The 25,044-nt window shown below is 42.5% G+C and overlaps 2 protein-coding genes across 4 annotated transcripts in view; one reads left to right on the top strand and one right to left on the bottom strand.

Annotated features, from left to right (window-relative positions):
• Positions 1-4,038: 4,038 nt before the first annotated feature.
• GTF3A (general transcription factor IIIA) lies at positions 4,039-14,311 on the top strand. The gene is made up of 9 exons (XM_008593547.1): positions 4,039-4,044; positions 4,733-4,833; positions 8,751-8,847; positions 9,238-9,326; positions 10,372-10,445; positions 11,665-11,745; positions 12,336-12,565; positions 13,733-13,792; positions 14,037-14,311. The coding sequence occupies exons 1-9, from the start codon at positions 4,039-4,041 to the stop codon at positions 14,199-14,201; spliced, it is 903 nt and encodes a 300-aa protein (XP_008591769.1). The 3' UTR covers positions 14,202-14,311.
• Positions 13,622-25,044, bottom strand: part of MTIF3 (mitochondrial translational initiation factor 3) — a 16,397-nt gene continuing 4,974 nt past the window's right edge. For 2 of the 3 annotated variants that reach the window (XM_008593544.1, XM_008593545.1), the window contains one exon: positions 16,329-17,362. In XM_008593544.1, coding sequence (XP_008591766.1) covers positions 16,681-17,361 — 681 coding nt within the window. In that variant the 5' untranslated portion in view covers position 17,362 and the 3' untranslated portion in view covers positions 16,329-16,680. Of the gene's footprint in view, positions 13,767-14,191; positions 14,506-15,433; positions 15,592-16,328; positions 17,363-22,920; positions 22,954-25,044 lie in introns of those variants that run through there. The other variant, XM_008593546.1, reaches the window with a different exon arrangement.

The following is a 25,044-nucleotide window of genomic DNA, read 5'->3' as shown; positions in this document are numbered from 1 at the left end:
CGCGCGCGCGCACACACACACACACACACACACACACACACACACACACATGCCCACACACATGCACACGCACGCACACGCACGCACCTAGGACGTGAATGCAGAAATCTAAGAGATGCCTGGAGAGCACATGAGGAGCCAGGCTAAGGACAGTAGATCGACAGTAGATCCCAACAGTGACAGACTGAGAAACGGACCATCTGCAGACAACTCTCCCACCCCAAGGCCTCTCTACACTTGTCTCAGTGAGGTCCCCTTGCATTCTTACAATATATCCCTTTTCCTTAGTTTGAGTGGGGTTATGTTTCTTGCACGTGAAACATTTCTTGATGAAGATATTCATGAAAATCCTTTAAGATTTCACACAATGGATTCATGGTTATGTTCATTTCAACTAACAAACAATAAATAAGGTTTGCCCCCTCATGTACACAAGTCACCTTGCTACTGAGGATTTGAAAAAATATTCTCCAGTCCCTACCCTTATGCAGATGAAATCAAGATTGGGGCAATAAGAAATTATATGCCCGAATAGTTAAAAATAGCCCAACACATTTGAAGACTGTCTACTCAGTGCTACAGAAAGAAAGGGCCACAAAGTTCACAGGCAGAAAATGTGGATGGGGCAGCCATCAGGTGAGATTTATCTAGAGGAATTGGGACTTGATCTGGGCCTGAAATTGTGCCGAGTGTAGGAAGGGGCCTGCGCCCAGGGCCCGTTTCCCACCTGAGCACTGTTACTTGAATTGCAGAAATAATAGCTAAGAAGAACAAAAATGCTTTGCAAAAACCAGTATTGCAAACTTAAACCTATAAAGTCTCAGGTGTTCTAGGGAGCTGCAGGAGGCTACATGCAGGAGAGATTAAAGGCAGGTGAGATTAAAGGCAGGAAAACCTGTCACAGGCTGTACAGGTGTCAAGGCCCAGAGTAAAGAAGAGCCTGACAGGTGGGGAGAGAGGAGAATGGACAAGACAGGTACAGAAGCCACCTAGGTAAGGGCAGAGAAAGGAGCAGGTGATACTGTCAATGGTTTTCAACCCTAAATCAGGGACTCATTTTGCTGGGGTGGGTGGGGACCCAGGCATCATCATTTCCAAAAGCTGTTGACAACAACTGTTCCAAGTTTTCATGGCTGGAGACAGAATTATACCACTATTGACAGGGAGAAAGAAGGAAGAAGGAAGTGTAGACATACAGAAATGGTGAGTGTTTGACCTACAAATAATGCTGAGTTTGAGGTGACTGCTTAACCTTCAAGTGGAAAAAAAAAAACACTTGTTATTTAGAAATGTGGGACACTGGAAAAACACATTGGGGAGTAAACTGCAGAGGAAAAAGAGGTAAATCTATGGATCAGTTCATGGAGAAAAATGAGAAAGAAGAAAAAGACCAACATTTGTTGAGTGTATAGCATGGCCTGGATCCTATTAGCTGCTTTACACGGAGAGTTGCTGGGAGAACTGAAGGTTGGTGGTAACAGTGCCTGGCACAGGGGATAGAACGTAATAAATAGAACCATTGGTTAATATAATCTCGTTTAATCCTAAAAAATGACTCTAACAGGTGGGTATTAACAGTCCAAGTTTAAAGGTAAGAAAAGAGATTCAAAGAACTTTATTCAAAGTCTCACAGTAAATTAAGTTAGAATCCAAAGTCAGGTGACTGAGGCTGAAAGCCAGCGCTCTTCCACTATAATACTCTCCCACTACAGTATAACCCCACAGAGGGCTGAGCACAACCACATGGGTACTAAGGTAAGCAGGTGGAAGAAGTGGCCAAGGAGACAGGAGAAGTTAGGATGCAGCAGGAAAGCCATGGGTGCACGGTGTGGGGTCAGGAGGCCAAGAGAGAGGAGGAGCTCAGAGATTCACCAGGCCACGAGGCACGGGAAGCAGAAAGCCAGACCAGCACAACGGAAACTCTCCAGGCTTCTGGAGTTGTAGGAGGGATGTGTATGGACTTCTTCCTTGGAGAGAGGCGGAAGCAGCAAATGAGGAAAGTGGAAGGTCAGACACCGTCTCACAGTCCTGTTCTCATGAGACCCCTACGAGGCAGGCATTATCATCTTTCCTACGTTCAAGAGGAGGCTGAGGCTCAGGACCCTTCCGCTCTAGCTTGTTTTTTTAAAACTGCACTTCTGTGCAGGGACCTGTTTATTGGATTCAGACAGGAGCTCACTTAATGATCTGGAATGATGCAGGATGTGAAAAACATGTGTCTGGCGGGACATCAGTCCATCCTGTCACTGTTATCTTCATTCAAGGACTTACTTAGAGGACATGTGGTCCTCTAAACCAAGCTATCCCCTGTTGATCCAAGCCTCTCAACAGTGCTTCTCCAATTTTAATATACATCAAATCACCCGGAGATCTGACTCAAGTAGGTCTAAGTTTCCAATTTAATGACGGTGCACAGACCTCTTTGAGCAGCAAGGCCCTACGCAGTGGTTCCCAAGCTTTTCCGCACATTGGAATGAGCTGGGGAGTTTCCAAAAATACTGATGCCGTTTCCCACCCTCAGAAATTGTGATTTGATTGGTCCAGGTTTGCTCTGGGCTTTGGAAGTTTGAAATGATCTCCACGTGATTCCAGCCAGCAGACTAGTTTAGGAACCACTGTCCTGGGGCTTGCAGCAGCAGGAGGTAAAGAACATTGGGGCAGCCACTGCTGTCGTGCCCGGCGTGCGAGGCGTGTCCCGCTCCGGCACCCTGGACTTAGGGAAGGAGCGAGGAAGTGGACAAGAAGTTTAGGACCTTCGTTCTGGCACCGTGATATCCGTGCCACGGGCTCGGGGCTTACTAAGCACCCCTTCCCCTTGACTCTTGAGTCTCGGCCAGTCAGGCACCTCCCATGATTGGTGAACCCGCGGGTTTGACCGCCCTCCACCACCAAACACCTGCCCTAAGGCCCGGCCTCCGGGAGCTGGTGCAGAGGACAAATTCCGTGTACCGGCGTCGTGCCAGCAGCAGGCCTTCATTCTTTCATAACTCAGGACCAGAGAGAGCAGTGAACAAAACGGGCCAGGCTTCTGTTGCCACGGCGCTGATGTTTTCACTAGCAGGCCGACCAAGGGATAGGCAGGAGTGAGATGCAGTAAAGAGAGGGCTGCTGGAGGGTGGTCAGCAAAGGCCCCTCTCTTGTGAGCTGACTGAGAAGGAAGGATCCAGCCAGCAGGCGCTTAGTCGGGCAGAGAGAACTGCAGAGGGAGCTATAGTCCTGGGGTAAGGCAGGCCGGTGTAATTAGGTGGGGAATCCTACAAAATGAGATAGGAGAAGTTGGCTGGGCTGGCGTCTGGGTTCTATTTTGAGGGTAGTGGAAGCCTTTGGAGGATGTCAGAGAATGTGATGTGATGTGGCAACCCATGTTACAGGGGAGGAAAGTCAGAGTCCTGGAGGCCTAGGAATTGGCCCAATTTCCAGTTTTTGGCAGAGCCAGGCTTCACACTGCCTTCATTTCTGCCGTCCCTGCCTTTGTTCCTTGCACCTACCCTAACTTATGGGCCGCCACCTCCTGGCATCCTCCTGGTCTCTATTCTTCTTCCCCCTTTAGCATTGGAAGAGCGCTGCTTCCTCCTTGGGATCTCTCCTCCTCATTGGCCCGTTTCACTCGCTGGCTCCTCTTCTGCCCTGTGCGTTATCCACCTGCCCAGCTCTCTCTGCAGTCTTACCCAGCCACTGGCTTCACTCATAACATCCTTTATACCCTGCCTCCCTGTCTCTTGCGCCCATTCGATCCCCCAGATTCAAAACTCTATACCAGTATGTCCAAATTAGAGACTGCCTTTCCTTTTAGACCTGTGTGCTGTATTTTGGCTATTGGCACTACCAGTTTCCTTCATACAGGTTGGAAAACTTGGAGTCATCTTTATTGTCCCAAATCTCACATGATTAATTTGGTAAATATTTATGGAGCCTACTCTATGACTGGAGCTGTGCAGGGTTCTGCCCCTAGTAATACAGCTCACCTGTGTCTTCCTGTCCACGTGCTCTGCTCCTGCTGCTCATTCTGTGGTCTTGGTACTCCCCCTCCTAGACATCATGGTGGTATGCGTTCCACAGTTATATATGCAAAACTGGTTATTTGGGGGATGTATTTTGGCTTTTTTCCTATAGGTCTAGAAAGGAGTCTCCCCTCCCAACTCCTGGGTCCCCAATGATGGTTGCAATTAGGACTGTGAGCTGTTTTCTTTGTTTCGCTCTGGCACCTGTGAGCTTTTTTAGGTGTGACACATTTTCCCCTAGCTGTGCCTGGCATTCTCTTAGCATAAACACTGGGCTTGTCCAAGATGAGACAGAACCTGTTTGTTCCTCTGCCTTAGGCTTTCTTTAAAGGGGTTAAATCATGCTGTGGTGGAGATCTGTGCAGACAGGCCATGCTAACAGCAAAGTAATCTTTAAGAGGGGGTTGCTATTGAAGCCTGGTGGCCAGGTTAGGAGCAGGTTAACAATGCTGTGCCGTTACTGTGAAGGCTGCCTGCCTATTTTGGATGCCACTCAGAGAACCAAAATCTGCTGCAATGATTTTGTGAGAAGTAGCACTATGTTGTGTAACTTCATGCAGGAAAGCTGTGTCTTGCCTTGGTATACCTGGTACTTGACACACTTACTGAGTGGAAACCATCTCTGGAGAGGGAGTCAGTGGCTTTGCTTACTATACATTTTAGGCTTTTAAATAATACCAGAGTTACTAACTAGTGCAGGATTGACATGTTTTTTCCTTTCTTCCTGCTAGAGACCATTTGTTTGTGACTATGAAGGGTGTGGCAAGGCCTTCGTCAGGGACTACCATCTCAGTCGTCACGCCCTAATTCATACTGGAGAAAAGTCATTTGTGTAAGTAGAGAACTATTTTTAGTCCTTGCCTTTGCAGTGGGTCACTCTTGAGTTTGCATCCTCTCATCTCCCTTTAAAATAATATAGTAAATGAGAAATGAAGCTTGGAAAACACACAGTTTGAGCTGCGCGGAAAGTGGTTTCCTGGAAAATTCTTGGCTCAGCATTGTCGGGGTCTCTATTAACAGCCCAGTCTTTATACAAGAAAAATCTGCTGCAGTAACTTTGTGAGAAGGCTGCTGTGATAAGAGATACAGGCATGGAGGAGTAGAGCTTCTAATAGTTTATCTTGTATTTCTTAGAATTAAGCCTTCACACCTCTACCATACAAAGATTTTTTTTTTTTCCTTTTTGTCTTTTTTACTGACCGGTAATGGGATCGCAACCCTCGGTGTCGCGCCCATACTGGGGACCGGCAACAGGATCGCAACCCTCGGTGTTGCACCCGCACCGCGCTCAGCCAGTGAGCGGGAACCGGTCTCCACATGGGATCCAAACCCTCAGCGGGAGCGCCGCCACGCTCCCAAGCGGCGCACTCTCCAGTGCGCCACCGGGCCGGCCCTACCATACAAAGATTTAATTTTATTCTTCTACAAGTTGCTGATTATTTCTGAAAGTGTGGAGATAATGCTTTCCTATCAGCTACTTTAAAGGAGAATGGATCTCAAATTTAGAGTCCATTGGAATCACTGAAGAGCTTATTAAAGCACAGACTGCTGAATCCACCCAGAGCTTCTGATTCAGTAGGTGTGGGGTGGGGCCTGAGAATCTGCATCAGTTCTCACGTGATGCTGCTGCTTGGACTTCCACACTAACCAAAGTGTTCCACAAAAACAAAAACATTTACTTTTCATTGAAAATAATTGTAATAGATGTGCAGAACTATATGCAGTAGACCATATCAGGAAGTAGCTGTATAGCAGTTTTTTCAGATGTTAAAAATTAATATCATAATCTTGTTCCATGAGACAATTCTTTAGGCAGTTAGGTTTTCTAATGACCTGAGTTGGATTTCTTTTAGATTTAAGATGATAATGTAAAGTATCTCATGTTTCACTAAGGTCCAAGTAGTCTGAGGAAGGTGAATTTCTGACACAGGACTGACTTCATTGTCATATTCTACATGCAGAGCCACCTCCGTGGTGGCAGCCGAGTCAGTCAGGCCCATCTCATCAGTGTGCTTGGCAGCAGGAAGGGCGCAGGGTACCCAGCCTGCAGGCGCGTTTATTTCACTCCCTGTGAGCCAGAGTGCAGCATGTTGTCAACGTCAGTGACCCAGCGTGCAGCTGAACTTATTTCAAAATATAGTTTAACTGGACCAGCCAAGAAGTCTGCAAAATAGTGCTGGGATATAGTCTTGTTCGGGAAGTTTCACTCTAGGGAATTTACATATACATTATGCCTGCAGAAAATGTATGTCCAAGGCTATATGCAATACTTAATAGTTGCAAACTGTTGGAGTCAACCCAAATGCTCATCAGCAGGGACAGGTTAAAGTATATCAACACAGTCAAAAACTTTACAGCTAGAAAAATGAATGCAGATGTTGTCTGTGAAACCATGAGAAAACTGCCAGGGTGTATTAATCGAAAAACCAAGGTGCAGCAGATTCCTCTATAGAGGGCTGCCTTTTTGTGTGTTAAAAAGCAGGGGAGGAAGGTTGGGTGGGAAAAAAGAAGCTGTATTTGTATTTGTTCCTATTTGTATAAAGGAAGGTTGGGTGGGAAAAAAGAAGCTGTATTTGTATTTGTTCCTATTTGTATAAAGAAAGGTTGGGTGAGAAGATAGAAGCTGTATTTGTATTTGTTCCTATTTGTATAAAGAAATCCTAAAAGTTATACCTTACAAAACTAAAAATGCTGGCATCTGTCTTGGGAGCAGTGGGGCAACACAGGCTGGATGGGGCAGGAGTGGGAGGAAACACTGCAGCCGTGTCCCTTGTTATGCATCTTGATTTTGGAACTAAGTGACTGTACACTATTATAAAAATCTTAAAGAGGAAATTGGACTGCTGACAGAGGCACGGGATGAAATAGAAAGGTGGAGGTTATTCCCGCTGGGACAACTGGCCAGTGATCTCTTCCAGCTTGCGCTCTCTAGCCCAGTTCTCTCTCTCCAGCTCTGAATCCCCATATTCGGCTGCTTGCTGGACAGTGCTACTTGACTGTCTCTGTGGCTTCTTAAATTCCACATGGCCAAAATTCCTCACAGTCCAAACTGAGCTCATCTTTCTCTTTGGGCTCCTCCTCCCCCATTCTTGTCTGGGTTGTCTGTCTGTCCAGTGACCCACAGCAAAGATAAGGAAGCTCCCTGGACTCCTCATCTTTCTCTCCCATCCCTTGCAACGAACAGGTCAGCAGGCCCTGTCACTTACTCCTCAGGACCCTCCCCTACTGCAGCCGGCACTATCTTATCTCAGGCCCTTACTCCTCACTTGAATGATTGAAGTTTTTTCTCTGTCTGCAGATTGGCCCTCTCCCACGTAACCCTCTGAGTTGCTTCCCTTCTTAAGACTGGGTAGTGGTTTTAAGCACTGCTTGCATAATGAAGTCCAAGTTCTTAGTGTGTCATCTCAGACATGAAATTGTTGTCCGGCTATATGCTTAACTAACCAACATTCCCACCCCCGAGTTTGCCAGGGTCTTTCATGCCCCTGCACCTGCCCTTTGGTTCCTACCAGGACTCTTCCTGGCCCTGTCCCCCTGCCCCACACTTTTGTCGAGTTAGATGCCTGTGTCAGATTTAGAGGCAAGAATGACGGGAAACGAAGCATGAGAGAGAGAAGCTCAGAGAAGATAGGCTCTTTTTCTCTTGTGTAACTAAAGTGCTGAAATGCCAAGGTGGAGGGTCTGGGGCTGATCTGTAGTCATCGGGGACCGTCTCTCTGCCATCCTCATCTTAGGGCTTCAAACTCATGGTCCAAGATGGCTGTTGGAGCCCCAGCTGTAGCATGAGCATGCCAGCCGGCAGAAAGGAAGAAGGGGCAAGAGAGGTGTGCCCCCTTTTTAGAGACTCTGTGGGAGTTGAGTAGGATGGGCCGGACTTTGCCACATGACCACTCCTAATTTCCAGGGAGGCTGGAGACATCTCTTCCTGTTGGCCACCTGCCCAGCTGACACTTGGCATTTGTCCCTGCAGTCAGGGGGGCTTCTCATGGTCTCTGCCTCAGCACCTCTCCCATGTGGGCCTCAGTGCTGTACCTCTCTCACTGTCACTGTGACTCCTGGTTTCTGTCTTTTCCCCACCTGGCCCTGGGGATAGTACAGTGCCTGACAGAAGTTTTGTTCAGTGTTATTAATGAATGATAGCTAAGATCAAGGCTTGGAAAGGAAATCCTGCTTCATCCTCAGGCTTATGAAGATTCATCACAAAAAGCACATTTTTGTTTGAAAAGCTTCACAAAGGATTTAGATCATTTGCTAGGATGCCAAGATAGGGAACTAGAAAGGCCTGGTGATGTGCTAGAGGGCGTAATGATTTTGGGTTCTGTTGTATCTGTTTTACCTTTGAAGATAAGCTGAAATCAGTTTTTTTGAGGTCTTTTTGGAAATGTCATTTATAGTGACATTTCAAGCAGAATTAAGATTATCAGATTGTAAACTGAGAATAATTTAAGATAAGCCTGATTTAAACCTGAGCAGGGTTTAGGCTTTTGGGACTAGTGTTTTTCACCTTCCCTTCTGCCCAGAGTACAAAGAATGTCTGATGTAGTGTGCTTAATTTCAGAAGCCTAACATGAAAAAGCATGTTGTTACATGATAGTCACGTCAAAGCTGAGAGGCCTACATGGTATGGCTTAACAGTTTGGAATTTGCTGAAGACTATTTTATGTTATTCTTTGGAATAATTAGCTTTTATAAAGTAGGAGAATACACACTTCCCTTGATTAATATTTTGGTTTATACACTTTTTTACAGTTGTGCAGCTACTGGCTGTGATCAAAAATTCAACACAAAATCAAACTTGAAGAAACATTTTGAACGTAAACATGAAAATCAGCAAAAACAATATGTAGTAAGTATAATGATTTTATATGCTTAAATTTTCTGAATATTTTTATGTTTAACACCTAGGTTTCTAAAGTTTCATCAACCAAATGTTGTCTGCCAAATATCTGAATTTAGCATGACACTGGCTGTCATAATCATAAAGGTTTTACTTTGGAAGCAAACATTATTGTGCAAATTAAAGTGTATTATCAGGAGATTATCCCAACTGAAACATTCTTGCTTTTTCAAATGTCATTATTCTTTAAAGCTTCTTGACATAAAGTAGCATTTTATAGTAACTAAATGTGTAAAAGTAGCAATTATGTAATCTTCAAAATTTGTTTACCTTGAGAGGATTGTTATGAATTGTTGATTCTTTGATTTTTCTCAAGACTAATAAACCTATACTAAACAGTGCAATTTTGAAGGCTGTAAGGAGACCTTTAAGAAACATCAGCAGCTGAAAATTCATCAGTGCCAGCATAACAGTGAACCACTGTTCAAGTAGGTACTTCATGTCTCTGAAAATCTCTTAAATTCTAGGTATAATCTTGAAATGCGGAGGTTGGGAACAAGTGTTCTGAAGTAGTTTCCTAATCAGTGTTTTTCTGTTAATGTGTACTGTGTATGCCCATTTTTATGTCAGAGCATTTTAAAAGCTTAATTTTGGTGTTTCTCTAAAAGAAATATTTAATGTGTTTTAAAATAATTTGTGAGATTATTACGATCGTGGTTAAGCTTGGAGGGAAGGCTAAGAAATATCTTAGCTATTCAAATAGAGCTTGTTCAATTATATGAGATGTCATTATGAAGACACTAATTATTCTTTCTCTATAGAACAAAACAAGAGTACTTGGGCTTAGCCTGCAGTTAGAGAGGGTTTCCTAAGGAACATGAAAGGGTGCTGGACTTGTTGGAATAGCCCCAGGGAGGGCGTTGAGGGATCTGCCACCTCTGCTTAAAGAGTGCCTGCGGCAGCCTCTGTGCAACTGTGGCTGGCCAGGGCCTCAGAGTTGCCGCAGCGACAGTGCCTGCTCTTGCTTGCAGGTCTGTGGCTTGTTCTTGTGCTGCTGATGGCTTCAGCACAGAAATGGCACCTGCTTTTTATTGCTCACCTGAGGCTGGTGCATCTGCTGCTGTTTTCTTATCACACATCCTGTGCAGCATCAGCAGAAAAGCTAGATACAAATGGTTCAGAATGGCTTAGGTGGTTGCCTAAGCCAAGTCAGATACCTCTTGAAGTACCTCTTTGTAGCCATGAAAGCACAGTACATTTTTAGAGGTATAAAGATAAAAACGGTGCTTAAATTGGTCACATAAGCAAAAGATGTGACTTTGTTCTCACAGACAGTTTGTTTTGCCGCAAGATTGGTCAAATGACTTAAATTTCACTTGTTATTAGGTCTACATTTTAAATCTTGTTTTGTATGACTGGTTTGATTGTGGGAGAGGCAAGACTTGGTGAGAGAAATAAGGCAGAGTGCCACTTTCCCTAAGGAGAGTTCCTGGTGAAGGTGGATTGGCTAATCCTACATCTGTTATAACCCAGGTGCACCCAGGAGGGATGTGGGAAGCACTTTGCGTCACCCAGCCATCTGAAGCGACATGGGAAGGTCCATGAGGGTATGTATGGACAGCCCTGTGTGTGCTCACCCTGAGTGACATGACCAAAGCACACTCAGTGCTTTCCGGTCTGTTCCGTGGTCATGCTGAGAAGACAGGAACTATATAGGCCAGGGGAATACCATGCTGCTCACTCAGGCTTTACAGTCTTGTCCAAAGAGGCACCACCTATGTCTGTTCTTCCACTGGTGTTCACACTTCATGTGTATCATTCACAGCAAACCCCTGCTCACACTTTGCATGTAAGAGCTTGTCAGTGCTCCAGCCCAGGCATGGTGTCTTTATGTTGTTTTTAACCTCTTCTGTTTACTGCCCGTGCTGTTCTTTTCCTTGTCAGCCATTCACAGGGCTTGGATAACTGTTTGACATTTTTGCAGCCATCAGATTGTCACTTTTTTTTTTTAAAAAGGACTTCCTTACATTAACTAGTTGAATCTATTATCTGTTTCCATGACGGATTTTTAATATCTGTATTCCAATTTCCCATGCCCTAGAATTTATGGGTTTTTTTGTTTGTTTGTTTTGTTTTTTAAACAGGAGATTAGTAGCTGAGTGAGAGGCAGCCTCATTCTTTTAAGTTTCTAGTGGGTGAAACTCAGCCTGGCTGTTATATTGATGATTAGCTCAATTCTAGTGCTTTGCACAATTTCCAGTTTTGTTCACAGTGTTTTTCTCTGGGTTCTTCAAGGTTATTTACTTCCTTAGCTGTGTCCAGCTTCTTTTTTACAGTATGAAACTTAAAAGATGGCAAGACTAGAGGAAGCCGGGGCTGGGGGTGGCACTGTAACTTACTGAGATTTAGTGTTGGTGGTCTGCAAGACAAAGGACTGTTGCTGAGGAAAAAAGAGGCAAGCATAGAGCAGGCAAGGGAAGGGGAACATGAGACATAGAGTGGGGAATTAAAATAGCCCAGAGTCCATACACAGTACGCCCAACTTCCTGAGAGCAGCGGGTGAGGGAAAGGCATCCTTCTGTGAGGCCTGCTAAGGTAAAACCCTGGTAAGAAGCACCTTGCTAGGCAATTGTCAGATTTTACAGTAACATAAACCTTTCTTAGTTTTAACTTCCACCTCTTGAGACTAACACAGCAGAATACTCTTGTGAGGTAGGAGAAAAATGACATAGGCATGGAAGTTCTTTCTGGTTGTTTGGTATTCACACTGAGTACTCAAAGTATTCACAGTAGACAATATACCAATCTTTTTTTTTTTTTTAATAGGCTATATATGTCAAAAGGGATGTTCCTTTGTGGCAAAAACCTGGACAGAACTTCTGAAACATGTGAGAGAAACCCATAAAGGTAAGACAGGCATGAATGTCGTGGTAGAAATATTTGCTCCTACAGAACTGACTTAGTGCTTTTAGAGAGAGAAACATTAAATATGTGTTCTAAAGTAAAAGGATTTCTGTATTATGTTTTGTGAAGTGCTGGGTCCCTCGGCTGTTTGACAGATGAGCAGAGCTAGGCCAGGTGTCAGAGTGACCGCTGCCGTGCACCCTGAGTGTGTTTAAAGGCTTCAGTGAGTCTTCAGTAAGGACTCTCAGGAGGCACTAGTGTTCTGTGGGACAGTTTGGGAACCAGTGCCTTACGGACTGGAGGACATGAAAAGGAATGAAACTGGTTTATTTCATTTTCTCTGCCTACCCACAGCCACCATGCTAAGAACTCCTGCTCCTTGGGACGTGACCAGTGACTTTATGTAAGAACTTAGGAGAACTGAGACAAACTTTCTAGCAGTAAAAACTGGGGTTAGAGTTTCCTTGGAAATTTCTGATATGTGTGTAGTCATAGTTTTAGGTACTGAGTAAGTTACTTACATATTCAGTATTAATTTTTTCGATATGGTAATATCTGGGGAAATTGGTTAATTTGTTTCTCTACTCCACTAGAGGAAATAACATGTGAAGTATGCCGGAAAACATTTAAACGCAAAGATTACCTTAAGCAACATATGAAAACTCATGCCCTAGAAAGGGATGTGTGTCGATGTCCAAGAGAAGGCTGTGGTAGAACCTACACAACTGTGTTTAACCTCCAGAGCCATATTCTCTCTTTTCATGAGGAAAAGCGCCCATTTGTGTGTGAACATGCTGGCTGTGGCAAAACATTTGCAATGAAAGTAAGTGCTCACCCTCACATGCAGTCCTTTAGGCTGCAGCTTTCACACTGGGAGCCCTGGATTTCACACTGGGATCCAGGGCCTGCAGATGGGGAAGGCTGGGAGAGCAGGGCTCCAGACACACCTTGCACTCTTGCTCAGCTGGGCAGTGCTTAACTAAAGTCTGCAGAACAGCCAGGTTTGCCAAGGCCAGTGCTTCTCCGAGTGTGGCCCTGGACCAGGAGCATCAGTACCACCTGGGACATGTTAGAATGCACATTCACAGGCCCCAATCTAGACCTGCTGAGTCAGAAACTCTGAGGCGTGGGACCCAGGAATCTGTTTTAACAAACCCTCCAGGGGATTTGTATGTGTGCTAAATGCAAGAACCAGTGGCTCTGGTATCATACACTTACTGTTCCTAAGAGTATGCTTGTACTTTGGGTGTCCTTTTAGGCCATCATCACCTAGGGATGAAGGGAAACAGACAAGGAAATGAGGGACCATAGAACTTTGAGGATCTAGTCCAGGTCTCAGGATGACTCAAATAGGTAGGAACATGCCACTCCATGGAGGGGCTTGCGCAGTTCTGCAGGCCCTCACTCTGGTTGGTGGTCATACAGGTGCTTACCATGAATTATAATTGAAACTGAAGACAGAAGTGAGTTTCACTCAGCTATGGGTCCAGACCATTAGAAAACAGCTGTGCTAATGGTGGTCAGCAGTATTGTCAAGATTAGCAGGACACTGGCCAGATTTTCCATCGGTATTTAGGAACACTGTTTAGATATTCCGTTTAAAAAAAAAAAACTCCTTTAGACTGGCCAGCCGCCAACCCCCCCCCCCCAAAAAACCCCCCCCATAAACCTCCTTCAGTTTGGAATAGTTCATTTAGAGCTGTTTTTCCCTTCTTACTTATGAAAGAACTAAGAAGCCATAGGTGGTTGGGATTATATAAATTCTGAACGTGATTCCTTGGAAAAGATAGTGATTTAAGTCCAGGATTTGAGAAAGAATTCTTTCCTTAGTTCTGGTGGGGGAGTCCTTTTAGGTAGGGTCAAACCCCTCAGTGGCACATAACAGAAAGAAGGTTGATGGTTTATTTAAATAACTTGTGGAGTTTTCATATTAGTAGACACCAAATGTTGATGTTTTTAAAATAAAACTTTTCTTTTTCCTTCATTGTAGCAAAGTCTCACGAGGCATGCTGTTGTGCATGATCCTGACAAGAAGAAAATGAAGCTCAAAGTAAGTTGAAACTGCTTAGGCAAGCAGTTAGATTTAAAACAAAAACTGCTTAAAGCCAAGTACAGTCTTATTGGAATATTTTCAACTATTTTACTGAGTGAGCCTGCACTACATTGAAGACGTGAATTTCTTATAATGGAGTGTTGTATACTATACCTTTTGGAGCAAATAACTATGTATTATAAAATTAATTCAGATAATTTTGATTTTGAATTCTAATTGTCTATCTTCCTTATGCCCAAAGGTAAAGCCATCTCGTGAAAAAAGGAGTTTGGCCTCTCGTCTCAGTGGATATATCCCTCCTAAAAGGAAACAGGAGCAAAGCTTATCTTTGCCTCAAAACGGAGAGTCACTGAACTGTAAGGAAGACAACGTGCTCTCTACAGTCGCAATACTTACCCTCAACTAAACACCACATTGCTTTGTTTAAAGGACTGCAGGCCAGTGAGCTCAGTTATTTTCTCTCAGAGGCTGATTCTTCTTTATTAAAATCATTGATGTAGAATATTTGATTCCTTATCATCAGTTCCATTTTCCTTATTCACAGTGTCTCTTTTCTTGGTCTTTTGAGTTTCTCTATGTGCATTCTCTTCCTTGTTGCTCAAATGATGAAGCACACACACTAAAGCTTTTCCTCCTTTAATAGCCTGTGGCCTGGATGAGAAAGTAGCTATTCCAGACATAGTCTGGAGGATTTGATTAAATAGCTCCTCCTAAAAAAGGAAAACAGCCAAAGATTAGTATAAAATCAGTGTCTTTGATGCTTTCTAGCATTAATGGTCTAACAGTCATAAAAACCAGCATTCTTGAATTGCTGCAACTTGAGTAGCTAATCAGTTCATACATGTTTGGTTAAGTTGATTGAAATCTGTACTCCACGTAACTGAATTAACATACTGAAGGCTTGATAGTCTTACTTCTCCATTCTGTGACAGCTCTAAGGGGCTATATTTGGTCCCAGACTACCCTCTCCCAAAAACAGGTACAAAGCACTGAGTTTGGACAGTGGCAAAGTACCTCCTTATACCAAAAATGTTAGCCCAGTGCAGTTCCCAACATTCACTCTAACACTCACTAACACAGAATAACTTGGGTGATTAAAAAAACATAGACCTAGGCTGCAGAAATTCTGAGTCAGTTGAGCTGGGAACTAGCTAGGCCTAAGTGACTCTAACGTGGAGCTAGGTTCAAGACCACTGTATTAATGCTGCCTTTAGTGGATGATAAAGTTATCTACCTTTTAAAAGCAAATTAGATATTCCACAAACTTATCCTGAAATTGTCAACTGATACCTACTTTCTGGAAGAGAGTTTGACTATGAGACTTCTCATGAGCACTTATGAAGAGGAAACGAGATGAATCTTACTTCTTGTTCAAGGACAGATATTCTATAACTTATAAAACAATAGTATAAACCTTTTATATGATAAAATGTTTTCATATGGCAAAATATGCTGTAATAAATAATGTATATACATTTTACTTGCATTTTGGAAAACAAATTGGAAAGCTTTCATCACTGGGTAGTATAATTACCAGTCACTTTTCTTTGCCTTTAAATTTTCCAGATTCTCTACAGTTGTATTTTTAGATCAGAAAACAAAGAACTCAAGCAGTAATTCATACCTGCTTTTACTTACCATTTTATTATCTGGCTCGTCTACCTTTTTCCCTTTCTTTTCAGTAATTTTAACTTGGTATTTTTTCTCAATCCACTGCTGAATCTGTTTACTCTTTGTGTCCAAATCATGTTGTCCAATATTTGAAGAAAAAGTTACCTCCTTTATCACAGTTGGTCCTAGTTTGAAACAGTGAAATTTGGTGCCAGGACTATTTACTAGTCTACTTGAAACCTGAACTTTCCCACATACACATCATAAAACCTTAGTTCGCCACCTCACGGTCCTCTCATCTGATTCGATTTCACAGACCAGTAAATGCTTTTTTTAAATGGAGGAGAGAAACATACAGGTGCCAATTTTTTACTTGCCAATTAAGGGTATTTACAATCCGAATGCTTCCCTTTATTGTTACCATCATTTGATGAAAGAATGCTAGAAGAATGATTGTTTAAAAGGATCAAGTTTAGCTCTGTGATACACTTGGTTTCCTCATTTCCTTCTGGCGTGGGCCCATGGCTGGGGAGCACTCTTCTCATGCCGCTCCCTCTGATGCTCTCCCTGCTGCTATGGGACCACACAGACTGCATCAGACAGGAAGCTCCCTACATCCTGTGCTCGCTCACTCTGTGTCCACAAGTCCTGCCTACTAGCACATTATTTTACAGGGAAGAAACCGGCTACTCAAAGGTGTTGGGACAACTGAGAGTTTTCAGATGGAAAAAAGTGAGATCTCCCCAGGTGGATTAATGGTCTAAAGGTGAAAAATACTTTAAAACAAACAGAAGGAAAGGCGATAGAGTTTGTGACCCAGGATAAGGGAAGGATTCCATTAAGCAAAGACTGATAATTTTCCTATGTCAAATTTATAATGCTACTAGGTAATAAAAAAGGCATGGCTTGTGTGAGGGGCTTAAATGACAAGTACCTCATAAGGTGATTGGCCAAATATGTCAATGAGTGTCAGTACCAATACTGTGACAAAATGCTTTGGCATGATGCTCTATGAATCACTTCAGGGTTTAAAAGGCGCTTCTGTATAATTAACTAAACACCTCCACTTTAGAGATGAAGAAGGAAAAAAAGCGGTTAAGTGAGTGACCCGGATAGCACAAGGAACTTGAACACATCTCTTGCGAATCTCATTTCACGACGTGCATCATTCCTCTGCTTGCCACTGCATCAGGACACAAAGCTACAGGACACAGGGCAAAAGCGTGTCCACCGTTCTGGAGTGTTCACTTTGTTTACCTTCATTTGACACAGGGTTAAAGGAAGAGATAATGGACACAGGGTATCAAGGGGAAAAAAAGAATGGAAACAACTGAAGGATGAAGGAGAAAAAAAGACATTGAGAATGGTGATGAAGCCATGAGTTTTCCAGTTTCTTCTTTCCCCACTGTCACGTGCACCTTGGCAACGCCACAATGAAAACTGCTGGTCTGTAGTCCTACAGGATTCAGGGAACAAACAGCAAAATACCTACCTTCTTTCCCACTTGCCTTTCCCCTCTCTACTAGCCTTAAGCGTTCTTGGTAGATCTGGGCTCCGGTCATGAGCTGGTATTCTGGAGGCTCTGCGCTGGCATTCCTTTGGACCAGTCTCAAGTTGTGCTCGTCCATGAGTCTAATGACATCTGCTCGGTGCATGTTTCCCAAATCATTGCCCTTCTCATCAAGTACATGAATAATTCGCTCACGAATTTTTCTTCCGATGTTACTAAAATCTGTTTCATTCTCTTTTTTCTTCCTTCTTTCATCCTGGGGATCATCAGCAGTACTAAAAGCTTTTGCATGAATTAGGTAGGACAGTCTTGGGTCAGAAGCAATAAGGGATAACTGTGCTGGTGCTGTCTTTTGCACCATGTGTTTACCAAAGCATCTTCCTACACAATTACTTTTAGTCTTTATGGTCTGTAGTGTTAAACTCTTTAGAAAAAGAGCAGCCATCCTAAGAAAAAAGAGAGAAAAGGTCATTAAGATTCAATCATACTCCCATGGTCTGATATTGTGGTGCATGGAAGGGCATGTGTGAGGCTGTGGAGACTATGTCATCTGTGAATGTTATGGAAATGCTATTCTTGACTACCAGATCCATGCATAGGAAATTTACAACAATTAGGTGGACTGTGGGTGCCCCTGGCCAGACTAATTGGTATTGTCCCCAGCACACATGATTATTAGAATAAACCAGATTTTCACATTGATTTGGTTTTTCATTTTCGTCTTCCATATACATGATCTCATTTGACTATATTTCCCATGGATTGTGTAGTGCCAATTCCAAAAGCAAATCCCCAGCACACATGATTATTAGAATAAACCAGATTTTCACATTGATTTGGTTTTTCATTTTCATCTTCCATATACATGATCTCATTTGACTATATTTCCCATGGATTGTGTAGTGCCAATTCCAAAAGCAAATATCATCCTGAGGATTTATTTATAAGGATGCAGTATATAAAAAGCCTGGTGATTCATAAATGCCAATTCATAAGCTTTTAATATAATTAACAATTGTCAATATATCTGATGGTATACAAAAGATAAGAACACTATTATGGGAAAGGAGACTCCCCAGGAAGGAAGCTGACCCACTGGAAGAACTGAGACTGTAAGAAAGGAAATGTCCTGACATAAATCAAAGCGCCGGCCTCATAAACCCTAAAGATCACTCGCAAGGCAGGCATTACTACCAAATGTCAACTGAGCATAAGGCATGGATGGTGACACTGGCTTTACTTCATGGTTATAAGACTGAATGTGAAGTATTCATAAATGGCACTTTGATTTTTTAATTGCTTCTCTACCATAATAAGTGTCTCTCTCCTTCCTTTCACTTGTTTGGTGAATCAGACATGCAGGCTGAAAGAGTGTTGAGAGGATCCACCATAAATGGCACTTTGATTTTTTAATTGCTTCTCTACCATAATAAGTGTCTCTCTCCTTCCTCTCACTTGTTTGGTGAATCAGACATGCAGGCTGAAAGAGTGTTGAGAGGATCCACTCATCTCATCTAGGGTATGCTCTGAAATACTGAGAACCAAGAGCTCATAGAGATGTGACTTGTCAAAGAGGAAAGAGGTGAGAAGAATGGTCCCTGTGTCACTTGCATGAGAATCACCTGGAGTGTTCACAACTGGAAATTCCATCTGGTCCCTGGCTTTGATCCCACTGGGTTGTATAACCCACTGATCCTACCCCTGTCATGATGCTTCACCCCTCATGTTGATGAGTGATATGAAATAAATATATGATAAATTGAACAGAAAGTGGTGAATGTGCATATTCTCACTTCCCTCCTTCCCCAGCTTGATGATATCCAACACCCAAACTCATAGCTGTAGCTCCAACCTCTCCCCCGACGTTCCAAACTGGTAGTTAACTGCCTACCCAGCATCTCCACTTAGATATGTAATAGTCACCGTAAAGCTAACATGTCCAAAACTCGGTTCTTGATCTTCTACCCCAAACTTGCTCCTCCCTCAGCCTTTTCTGTCTCATACAACAGCAACACATCCTTCCGGTTGATCACGTCAAAATATCAAAGTTATCCTGGACTCTCTGTTCTCTCATCAATCCACCAGGAAAACCTACTGTTCAACCTGTGAAATATATCCAGGATCCAACTGCTTTTCACCTTCTCCACTGCTAGCACCCTGCTCCAAAACCACCATCTCCTCCCACCTGGATGACAGAAATGGCCTTCTGACTAGTTTCCCTGTTTCTGCCCTTGCCCCCTAGGATTTATCACTGCCAGGGCACAGAGTGAGCCTTTTAAATGGATAAGTCAGACCATGTCCTCTGCTCCCTCCTCTGCTCTCAACCCTCCAAGGGCTCCCATCTCACTCCGAGTGAAAGCCAAGCCCACCCAATGGCCTCCATGCCCTCTGAAACCCAGCCCACATTAACCATGTACTTCCGCTGGCTCACTCTGTTCCAACCTCTCGGGCCTTTGCTGTTACTTATAAACACTGAAAACACCCCTCCTCTGGGCCCCTGCACCCAGAAATTCCCTTTCCCTGCAGCACTCTTCCCTCAGCTGCATGGTTGATTTATTTTGGGTCTCTGCTCAAATGTCACCCACTCAGTGAGGCCTTCCCTGACCCCTCTACAAATAGCACACCCCAACACTTTCAAATCCGATGCTTGCCTTTTTGAAAACTTCATTGCTTGACATATTATATATTTATATATATTTATGTGCATATATGTTCATAGTCTTTCCTCACTGGAATGTAAGCTTCATGAAGAAGATAGGATTTGTCCATTTTGTTCCCTGCTGCATTCCCCAACACTAAAGACTAGAGCCTGGCTCAACATGTATATGTTGAATGAATGTATGGGCCACAGGAAACAGCCAAGGAGGGAGGGTGGTGCCTGCTGGCATGTGACCTCTAGGCCTTCAGACATGTCACTCCTACCAGTACACACAAACGCTGGTAAACTGTGCTCTTCACATCTCTGGCTGGCATTTCTTGTCTTCATCTTTTTTTTTTTAATAGCTGGCCAGTGACAGGGATTGAATCCTGGACCTTGGTGTTATCAACACCTCGCTCTAACCAACTGAGCTAACCAGCCAGCCCCTCTAGTTGGTGTTTCAAATGTCCACTGGTCTACATGAGGGTCTGTGCTTGGATGTTTCATCCACAGTGAGCGAGATGAGTTAGTTCACAGTCATTACCTAGTTGGATACTCCAGCTGTAGATGTCGTAAAGGCTCTAAGAAGGGAGTAAACTGGATTTTAAATAGCTAAGACATTCAACTGTTTAGCAAAAAAAGTCAGATCTCTGTTGGTGGAGTAAGCCCCCAAACCAAAAGAAGCAGAAAAATCTAAAGAGATCAGAAACCAACATTTTTTCATTTATCATCAGAGAACTAGCAGCAGCATCAAGTCCCTGATTTCACTAGGTGTTCTCTGCATACCAGAGTGCTAGATGCTAGCGGACTATAAGGAACTTATAAACCCCAGTAAACTTCATGCCTAGAATCACAGTGTTAAAGAAAAAACAAAGTAAAAAAGTAAACAAAAGGAGTAAAAGAAAAAATAAATTAATTAAGAAAAAAACCAAAATCACAGTGGTGTTTCTTCCCAAAGTCTATGTAAAGTTATGTTACTAAATATATGAGGGTACTTTAAAAAGTTCGTGGAAAGATTTGTATTAACTTTTAATTCTATTTTTTCATGAACTTTTGGAAGTATCCTTGTATATCAATTTTTAAAATAGTATGTACCTTTTCCCCCTAGGATTTATAAATTAAAGCTAATGTGCCCTGTTTAAGAAATTTTCAACATATTACAATAGAAAACATTACTTTAAAATGTAGAAGTGTTTTCAGATAAGGAAGCAAATAAAAAAACTAGGAAAAAGAAAGAAATTTATGAGAACCATGGTTATATGAGGTTGCAGACAAAAGTGATTTTTCCCCCATTCTTAATTATTGTTATTTCTCAAAATTTTTTATGAGAAGGAAGTATTACTTGTACACATAAAAAATTTTATTTTTTACAAAAACAAAATTTTATTTATTTACAAAATAAAGACTATTTCAGGGCTGGCAGGTTAGCTCAGTTGGTTAGAGCAGGATGCTGAGAAGACCAAGGTCCAGGGTTTGATACCTGTACCAGACAGTTGCCAAAAATCCCACAAAAAATAAAAAGCAGCAAAACAAAACAAACACAAAGACTATTTCAGAAAAACGATATAGAATTTTTTAAAAAGCTTTAAAAACACTTTCTAAGAAGAGAAAAAGAGAAAGGGAAAAGAACGGAAAAATACTGGAACTATGTGGTTTTTTTAAAAGTCCTTTTTAGTTATTCAAATTTAATTTTAAATTTAAAAAGCTTTAAACTTTCTTAACTTATAGAGTAGATAAAGCAGTTCACTGCAACTAAGCTTTAATACTAGCTAAATTTTGGCTTTAGATCAGCAAAGTTGAAAATACACACGTTTCTTCAAAATAGGCCCTTACAGGGGCCGGCCCGTGGCTTACTCGGGAGAGTGCGGTGCTGATAACACCAAGACCACGGGTTCGGATCCCATATAGGGATGGCCGGTTGGCTCACTGGCTGAGCGTGGTGCTGACAACACCAAGTCAAGGGTTAAGATCCCCTTACCGGTCATCTTTTGAAAAAAAAAAAAAAAAAAAAGACAAAATAGGCCCTTACAGATAAAAATAAAAAGGTTAGAAAAAACCTGTGATGTTAAATTTGAATTACAAATATCAACACAAATTCATAATTTAAATACTTTTTACTGGGGAAAATTTCAGCCTTGTACAGAAAGAACAGTACAGCGAACAGCACACACAGCCACACTCGCTTCCTGTCCCCTCCACTGCGCCCCTCCCTCTACCCATGAACGATTTCAGAGTAAATCCTATGTCATCAGTAAACACCTCAGTATGAACCTCTAACAGGTACTCTTTGATCTTTTTAATCATCAAAATAACATTACCCAATTAACAATCATACCTTTACATCATCAAATGCCCAGTTTTCCAATTCCCCTGACAGTATTACAAGTTTGTTTGTTTACATTTCATTTCCAGTTTGGCAGCATGAAGAGACTCCCGCTGGTCAAATCTGGTATAGTTTAAACATCAAGAAATACTGACTAATTCCTTTCAACACACTGAATATGCAAAAATCTATGAGAACAAGAATTTGCCACAACTGCACAGGACTAGTACCTTGACTCCTTACTTTGAAAATCGGCAAAAGAAAAAAAAAAGAAAATTGGCAAATTGGTAGTTAAATAGATAGAACTGAGTACTTATTCTACTTTTTATGGAAGAACTGTAATTGTCCCATTTGATGAGGAAAAGCTCTTCTTTAGAGGAGAATAACAGCTAATGAATGGAAGAAAAAAGTAAAAGTTATTAGAAAATCACCATTTTACCAAATGAAATCACTGATTCAGGCAAGGATGAACATAGAAGGCTGATGCCAGAAAAACTCCAAGAAAAGGAATGAGCACTAACTTTCCTAGTACAATGTAAGAAAACACCCATTTCATTATTCCTGATGCATACAGTAGACAGTAATTTTAATGTTTAATCTACATATTTCGTAAGGAATTAGAATGACTTAAATAATAAGCCATAAAGTGGGAAATTGTGAAATAAATATGTGTCTATGTGCTGTGTATTTTAGGTAAGCTAAGGGTTGTGCTCTTTATATTTTCATATCCGTCTTTAGTTGTCTAAAGTGAACAATACTCTTTGGAGGAGTATTTTCTCCAACGTTATGAAAATGTTTAAACATACGGAAAAGCTGAAAGACTTTATAGGGAACAACCCCATACCTATCACCTAGATTCTGCAATTAACATGTTGCTATCCTTGTTCTGTGGATTGAATGTCCCAGTAAAACGCACTGTAACACTGTTAAGAAGGTGAGAAATCTGATTGTGGTATTTACTTATAGTATTAGTCCTTTTCTGCTACTGATAACAAAATACATGGGACTGGGTGACTTATAAGAAAATTAAACTTATTGCTTACAGTTTCTGAGGCTGGGAAGTCTGAAGTCCAGGGAACACAGCTGGTGAGGGTCTTCTTCAGTGGTAGCTTTACTGCAATGCAGAGGTCTCACATGGCAGAAAATGGCAAAGAAAGAGAAACTCTCACATGCTCTCCTTTTAAAAGCCCTCAGAATCACACCCCTGATGACAATTAATCCACTAACTAGAGCATGGTCCTACAATCTAATCACCTCTTCAAGGCCCCACCTTTCAATTATCATAATCGGATTTCCCACCCTGAACAGATACAGTGGCGATTAAGCTTCTAATATATGAACTTTGGGGGACATAATTCAATCAAACTACAGCATTCTGCCCCCAGCTCCTAAAGCTCATATCCTTCTCACAGGTAAAGACATTCATTCCATCCCCAAAGACTTGTTTAAACTCAAAAGTCAAAGGTTCAAATTCCCATCTGTGAAATCAAAACAAGTTATCTACTTCCAAGATACAATGGTGGGACAAGCATAAGGTACATATTCCCATTCAAAACAGGAGAAATAGGCCAAAATAAAGGCTAAACAGCTCCCAAACAAGTTCAAAACCCAGTAGGACAGATATTGGATCTCAAAGCTGGCAAATCATGTACCTTGACTCTATGTTCAATGTCCTCTGCACACTGGTACAGGGGTTGGGTCCCCAAGTCCTTAGGCAGCTCCATTCCTGTGGCTTTCCTGGTCTCAGGTGATGCTTTAGCTCTTGCAGGCTGGCGTTGCACACTGGTAGCCCCACAAGTCTGGGGTCTACATGGCAGTCCCGCTCCCACAACTCTACTAGGCATGGTCTTGGTGGGGTTTTTCTACTGCAAATCTGACCCCACATTTCTTCTTGGAATTGCTCTAGCAAAGGCTCTACGTAGTGAATCTGCCCCTGCAACTGATCTCTTCCTGGGCCCCCACACTTTTCCATACATCCTTTGAAATCGAGGTGGAGGCTCCCAAGCCTTCACAGCTCTTGCATTCTGCGAGCCTGTAGACCTAACACTATGTGGACACTGCCAAGAAAATACTAGACTTCTGGCTTGTATTTTCCAAAGCTGCAGGTCCAGCCACACTTGGGGCCAATTTAGCCATGGCTGGAGCAGCTCAAAGCAGTTGGGTTACTGGTGTGGGGAGCAGCATCCCAGGGTGGCCCTGGGCAGTGAGTCTGTGGAGGGTGCCTCGGGTCCGTTCCCCAGGACCATTCTGTCTCCCTAGGCCTCTGGGCCTGTAATGGAAAACGCAGCCTCCAAGATCTCTGATAAACCTCCAAGGTCTCTTTCCCCTTCTCTTGATAATTCCTTTCTTCTATACTAATCTCCTTAGCAAACAGTCACTGGGCTACACCAATGAATTGTTCTCCTGAAGATGCTTGCTGCTTCTCTACCACACGGCCAGACTGCAAATTTTCCAAATCTCTATGCTCTGCTTTCCTTTTAAGTTCAGGCTCTATGTCATGCCTTTGCAGCCATAACTCAGCATAGGCTGTTGCAAGTACCTGAGTGCTTCGCTGCTGAGAAATTTCTTTTGCCAAATACTCTGGGTCAGCACCTTTAAGTTTCACATTCCATAAAGCTTTTGGGCATGAACAGAATGCAGCCAAGTTCCTTGCTAGTTCATAGCAAGGGTGATCTTTGCTCCCAATAAACTCCTCTTTGTTTCTAAGACCTCCTTAGAATGGTCTTTATAGTCCATATGCCCATAAGCATTCTGGTCACCACCATTTAACCAGTCTCTAAAATGTTCCAAACTTTCCCTGGTGTTCTTGTCTTCTAAACTCCCACCAGCAGCTAGGCTTTTTCTAGCCTGCTCCTTCAAATTCTTCCAGTCTTTGCCCATTATCCAGTTCCAAAGCCACTTCCACACTTTCAAGTATTTACTATAAGCAATGCCCCACTCCTGGTAGCAATTTTCTGTATTAGTCTGTTTCTGTTTATTTTTTTTGTGGTTAGACAATTATGGTATTTAAAAGGCAGGGACTTTATGAGGTGATTGGATCCTGAGGACTGTGTCCTAGTGAACAGATTAACTGATTCATGCATTAATCAGTTAATGGTTTAATGCGTTATCAGGGAGTGGTACTGATGGCTTTATAAGGTGAGCAAGTGAGCTTATTAACTCTCCCT

Source organism: Galeopterus variegatus, unplaced genomic scaffold (assembly GCF_000696425.1).
Source record: "Galeopterus variegatus unplaced genomic scaffold, G_variegatus-3.0.2 Scaffold9315, whole genome shotgun sequence".
Lineage (NCBI taxonomy): Eukaryota > Metazoa > Chordata > Mammalia > Dermoptera > Cynocephalidae > Galeopterus > Galeopterus variegatus.
This window is presented reverse-complemented; position numbering and strand designations above follow the sequence as displayed.

Bases quoted from the DNA above. Each gene is read 5' to 3' on its own strand.
- GTF3A (XM_008593547.1), top strand. The intron at 9,327-10,371 runs GTAGGTACTTCA...GTTATAACCCAG, and splicing joins AACAGTGAACCACTGTTCAA to GTGCACCCAGGAGGGATGTG. The intron at 12,566-13,732 runs GTAAGTGCTCAC...CCTTCATTGTAG, and splicing joins GCAAAACATTTGCAATGAAA to CAAAGTCTCACGAGGCATGC.